Source organism: Ipomoea triloba, chromosome 9, assembly GCF_003576645.1.
Source record: "Ipomoea triloba cultivar NCNSP0323 chromosome 9, ASM357664v1".
In the NCBI taxonomy this organism is placed as follows: domain Eukaryota; kingdom Viridiplantae; phylum Streptophyta; class Magnoliopsida; order Solanales; family Convolvulaceae; genus Ipomoea; species Ipomoea triloba.
The window spans coordinates 19,811,664-19,817,151 of NC_044924.1; the positions used below are offsets into that span (position 1 = coordinate 19,811,664).

The 5,488-nt window shown below is 36.6% G+C and overlaps 1 protein-coding gene across 1 annotated transcript; it reads right to left on the reverse strand.

The window, feature by feature from the left end:
- Window positions 1–488: 488 nt before the first annotated feature.
- On the reverse strand, window positions 489–4,942 carry LOC116030521 (bifunctional L-3-cyanoalanine synthase/cysteine synthase 1, mitochondrial). The gene is made up of 10 exons (XM_031272791.1): window positions 4,600–4,942; window positions 3,168–3,277; window positions 2,733–2,790; window positions 2,367–2,630; window positions 2,137–2,274; window positions 1,740–1,791; window positions 1,547–1,626; window positions 1,335–1,394; window positions 813–893; window positions 489–714 (listed from the first exon to the last, which is right to left on the reverse strand). The coding sequence occupies exons 1-10, from the start codon at window positions 4,768–4,770 to the stop codon at window positions 616–618; spliced, it is 1,113 nt and encodes a 370-aa protein (XP_031128651.1). The 5' UTR covers window positions 4,771–4,942; the 3' UTR covers window positions 489–615.
- Between the last annotated feature and the right edge of the window lie 546 nt (window positions 4,943–5,488).

The window sequence follows — 5,488 nt, forward strand, 5'->3', positions numbered from 1 at the left end:
AAAACGCACCAAGCTAGGAAACACACAACAATGAAATGCACTAATGCACATAAAATACATCATTAGGTATGGGTATCACCACAAAGCGCACCATTAGGTACGCATAAACGCACCACGCAGTGTTTAGAAACACACCATTATGTGTGGTGGAGTATGGTGCATTTTTTGCTGTGTGGTGCGTTTTGTGATGCATTGGTGCATTTTATTGTTGTACGTTTTCTAACATTATTTGGTGTGTTTTTGCATACCTAATGGTGCGGTCGCACTAACGGGACGTTAAGACCTAACCACTCTGAAAATTAGCCCTATATATGTGTGTGCGTGGGGATACTCATTGTCCCAAGAGGACACACTCTTCAGTTCCTTGAACAAGCGGTTAATATTAATACATGCAATTACTCTTTATTGTGCCTTGTCTGTCATATTTCAATAAATTCCATTGCTGTAGGTGTTATAATCGGTGAGAAAAATCCGCTAAAAAAAGAAAATAAAATGAACAAGTTGAGGGTTTCAGATTAATATAACAGAAACTGGTGAGTGGTGAGAGTTTACAGCATTATCATATCCATAATGATTGTATAACATGTAATCAAAACATAATATGCTAAGAAGTAATCAATCAACTGGAACTGGCTGCATGGCCTCAGCCTCTTTCCTGAGATTTTCATAAAGGACAGATGACAAGTACCGCTCCCCAAAGCTTGGATGCACAGTCTGAGATTTAAAACAGGAAGATCCATGCACAAAAGTGTCAGAAGATTAATGGAGGAAACAAATCATTGAATTGAAGATGCATCAAATATTTCTCATACCACAATGAGTTTTCCTTTGTTTTCTGGTCTGCTGGCAAGTCTAAGTGCAGCTACTGTATTAGCCCCCGAAGATATCCCGACCTACATGGTTGAAAGTATTAGGATCAAGCACTTATAATTTACGCTAAAAGCGGACGTTGGGTGCTGGACTTGGCCTTTACCCTTTACCGACTTTCGCCCAACAATTTCCCCTCCCATCACCAACCCGTGAGGCTCATATACCACTTGTTAGATCAAGCACTTGTCACTTATACCAAAAGCTATAACTAGTAGCGAATGCACAACTTTATTTCCTTATAGACTGCCATCACATTTTCAAGACACTGGGTGTTGGACTTGGCCTTTATCCTTTACTGGCCTCCGCTCAACAATCCCCCAACTACTGGGTGCTAGACTTGGACTTTACCAACCTCCGCCCAGCCGAAAGGATCATTATATGGCATATCAAACAATCTAAAGATAAAATGTGACCATATTTGTTGCCTAGAGTTGCAACAATCTGTATGCCATTTGAGAAATTACCATGAGCCCTTCCTTCAGTGCCAACTCTCTGGCCATGTTCACTGATTCTTCGCTGGAGACCTGCAATGTATAACATTTAACCAGATACTCAAGCTAAGCACTATTCCAACACAATGTAATTTCATAGTCTTTGTAGTTGTTATCACTATATACAATAGTACAAGGATTCCATTTTGGCATTCAAATAATAACAGCAATAAAGTAGAGTTTACCATCAGAACTTCTTCCATTACATCCATGTCAAGGATATCTGGCTTGAACCCCACCCCATTTCCAGTTATGTGATGGGGACCTACAACACAACCAAAATTTTGAAATTGATCACTTTAACTTCTGGTCAGTAGGAATTTCCACACAATTAAGGTCAAGTGATTGTCCAAAACAGGATAAGGCCACATAATTCACCTGGCTTGCCGCCATTTAGTACATTGCTTTCAGTTGGCTCAACTCCATATATCTATCAAAAAAGCAAGCAAACATAAAACGTCTTTGCATTATAGTTCCTATAAATTTGAGCAACCACAAAGCAATGCAAACTGGAAGCTACCTTGTTGAGATTAACAAGAACAAAAAACAATAACAATGACAGAAAATAAGGAAGAGAAGATTTACAATATGCCTACTTCCATGGGAGTGAAACTATTTTTTTATTAATAGTGATGGTGATGATAAAACATGCAGGTTACAAACATCATATTTATATCCAAAGTTAAACATGCACCAGTACAAAAATACTCGTGTACTATAGGCTGACCCGATCCGCTCCTCTCCTATTCCTAATATAATACATACTCCAACATACCTTAACATTGGGGTTTTGGGATTTCAGATATTGCCCAACACCCGAGACAGTGCCACCACTTCCTATTCCCATAACGAAAATGTCAACGTTACCCTGGGTGTCTTCCCATATTTCAGGACCAGTCGTCTCAAAATGTATCTGGTTCCAATAGCAATTCATTGAAATATCTATCAGTCTTTGCAAGTAAACATGCAATGTGGCAAAGATTTTAGGGGGAAAAAGGTGCATACTTGAGTATTGGCAGGATTGGAGAACTGTTGAAGCATAAAGCCATTTGGTGTGGATTCCAAAAGGTCATAAGCTTTCTTCACAGTTCCACCCATGCCCTTGGCTGGATCTGTAAGTACTAAATCAGCCCCAAACACTCTCATTGTCACCCTTCGCTCAATGCTTGTGTATGATGGCATTGTCAAAACCATTTTGTATCCTTTCATCGCAGCAATGAATGCCATACTGATCCCCATATTTCCAGATGTCGGTTCAATTAAGGTTGTCTACAAATTTTATCCAACAGGACAACGAAAAAGTTACGAGACTTTGGTTATCAACAAAACAAGCAGGGCAGTTTCTGTAACAGTTGCAATGGGTGCTGTTACCTTTCCAGGTGTGATCAAACCTTTCTTTTCTGCATCAGCAATCATTGCCATTGCTGGTCTGGTTGCAAAACAGATTACAGCATCAACACATAATACCAATATACACAAAGTCGGGTAATCCCAACTAAGATAGCTAAGGATACAAACTTGTAACCACAAGGTCACGAGTTGGTTTGAGCCAGTCAACTATGGGCAACCTAGGCTAGTTTACCTCATTGTAGTCTTTTGCCGGCTAGGGTCACAAAACCTAGATTGGTTTATCTCATTGTGGTCTTTTACTGGCTAGGGTCACAAGACAGGTTTACCCGGTGCACGCCCTCAAATAGTGGCTGCGGGTTTCCCTTTGTCACCCCAGAAATATACAAATGGTCTAGTGATTTTATATACCTGTATATGAAAATGTTATTAATTAAAGACAAGTAATTAGCATAATACCGGTCCTTGATGCTTGCAGTAGGCTGCATCATTTCTTGTTTAGCAGCTATATAAGCACCACAACCTTCAGTAACTTTGTTAAGATAAACAAGAGGAGTCCTCCCAATCAGCTGAGACATGAAAAATATGCATTCATTTTGTAGGTGACAGTGTACAATTGTTATAATTTCAGGAAAAAGCTGCAATTTTTACAGGGAAAATGCTTTTTTTTCCTAGAATATTTAAACATTCCTCCACCCCACAAATGTATTACAAATACTTCTAACAAGTTATTTAAGTTTTTAGTCGCGACTTGTCAATAAGTCCTTCTGAAAGTCAAACTTGTAACATTGTAATTATCAAATTAACACAGTCAACTTGACTAAGGGTCCGCTTGGTATGCATAAAAATGAAAATGACTTCTGAAAAATATTTTTTGGAAAATGATGATTATTTTTTAGAAAATAGTTTCATTTTTAGTGTTTGGTTGTACTCTTGAAAACTATATTGATATGTTTGGTTCATTTTCTGAAAAAACAAGTAGAATTATATAATTAAACATTTTAATTATTTTATTTAGAATATAAAAATATGTATAATAATATTAAATATAATTTTATTTATTAAAATTAAAAAAAAAAAAAACACCACTAATTTTTGCCGGAAACCACCTATGATTTCAGCTGGAAAGTAGATCTATGGCTTTCGTCGAAAACCTAAAACCTTGTTGTGAGTGGGTGGAAAATGGCCCTATTTTCCCTAGTCAATGAAAGATAGTTTCCTTGCATTTTTCAAGCACATCTAAACACTGAAAACCCAAAAAATAATTTTCAAAAATCATTTTCAAGATTTTCAAACAGAGCATGCTTAAAATTACCTCTGATCGAACTCCTGTAAAACATTTATCAGTTTTTTGATTTAACAAAAAGAAACAAAATAATGAAATTACCAAAACGCCCCCATACATTTCATATTAGGGAAAAAAAAAACAAACCAAAGTTAGCAGGTGAGAAAAATCTTTATTTATTTTTTAATGGGTAAATCAGAAAAAGAAATTAGCATTTATAGAACCTTTGTTGACTGAAAGTACATGAAAAGGTCAAATGCCGAAATATCTTATCATGGAATTTAACTTCAACACGAGTAAATAACCGGCAGAACAAGAAAAAAAAAAAAGAAGTAAAGAACCAAACACATTAACAAGTTTCTTAATTTAGTCAAAAACTCCATGTTCCTACAATGAATGAGGGTTGGCAAGGAAAAGTAGCTTTGATGAGAAATGGTATTCTATCCCATAATTTCCCTAAAAAATCACCAGGAATTGGGCAGAAGAAGCTCAAGATTTGCTCTGGTGTTTAGGACAGCAAGCAAATTAAACCAAATTACCAAAAACTGCTGAAAAATGTAGGCAATAATTGTGTTAATGGGTTGATCAAAAGTTTGTAGTGTGTACCTGAGAGGTTTCCTTCTTGATGTTAGTGGCAGGGAAATCCTTAGGGAGATCTCTCAATCTCTGGGCAAAAGAGGACGAAGCAGAATGAGCCAACCTAGTGTTGAAAGCATCGCAGATGCTGGGTTGGAGGGAAGATCTTCCCTTCATCAAGTTTGTTAAAGCAGCAGCCATTATTGAATGAATGCAATACACTGTGACCTCTCTCTGTACATCAAGAATGAAAGATTGGGCAGCCTTTTATAGGGAAGAAGGAAGGAAATTTTTGGAACCCACTGGTATATTTCAATATAAAAACATGGCGTATATACTATAATAAAATATGAAAAATTTTACAGGCACACCGTCTGACCCTCGTTCTTGTGGAAAAAAATACAAATTTACATTGAAAGTTGTTATTTTGTAATATAAATATATGTAGGGTTTGTTCCAGATTTAGGTAAGACCAAAGTAAATTTCGATTTTTTAGCAAAATAAAGAGATTAATATATTGTATTGAGTTGACTCTTAAAGTAGATCTATTCTTTTGTTTTTGAATACTGTCTGTTCATAACTACTTTCTCAACCTATTGAAGTACAAGAGTCAACTAAGGCTCGAACCCACCACCTCCCGTATAAAGGAAAGGGTTTGATGCCACTGGACCACAAGCACTTATCCCACATTGAAAAACCAAGAGAATTTGCAAAACTATATATACAAGACCAGAGTGTAAAATTATATAGCATGAATGTTATCTCTCACGCCTAAAAATTGCAAATCAAATTTCACCCTCGGTACCTTTCGAACTACTCAGGACTGATTTTATTATCAGTTTTAATGTCACTCGTTTGCTATTTCTTTCTCCTATATAAGCCATTGGATAACAGTCACGTTTTTTGAATTTCGGAAAAC

Excerpts from the sequence above, each read along its gene's own strand:
- LOC116030521 (XM_031272791.1), bottom strand. The coding sequence starts at position 4,770 with ATGGCTGCTGCTTTAACAAACTTGATGAAGGGAAGATCTTCCCTCCAA. Across the intron at positions 2,631-2,732 it reads GTTTGATCACACCTGGAAAG|ACAACCTTAATTGAACCGAC; the intron begins GTAACAGCACCC and ends TAAAATTTGTAG. Across the intron at positions 1,627-1,739 it reads ACTAAATGGCGGCAAGCCAG|GTCCCCATCACATAACTGGA; the intron begins GTGAATTATGTG and ends GTTGTGTTGTAG.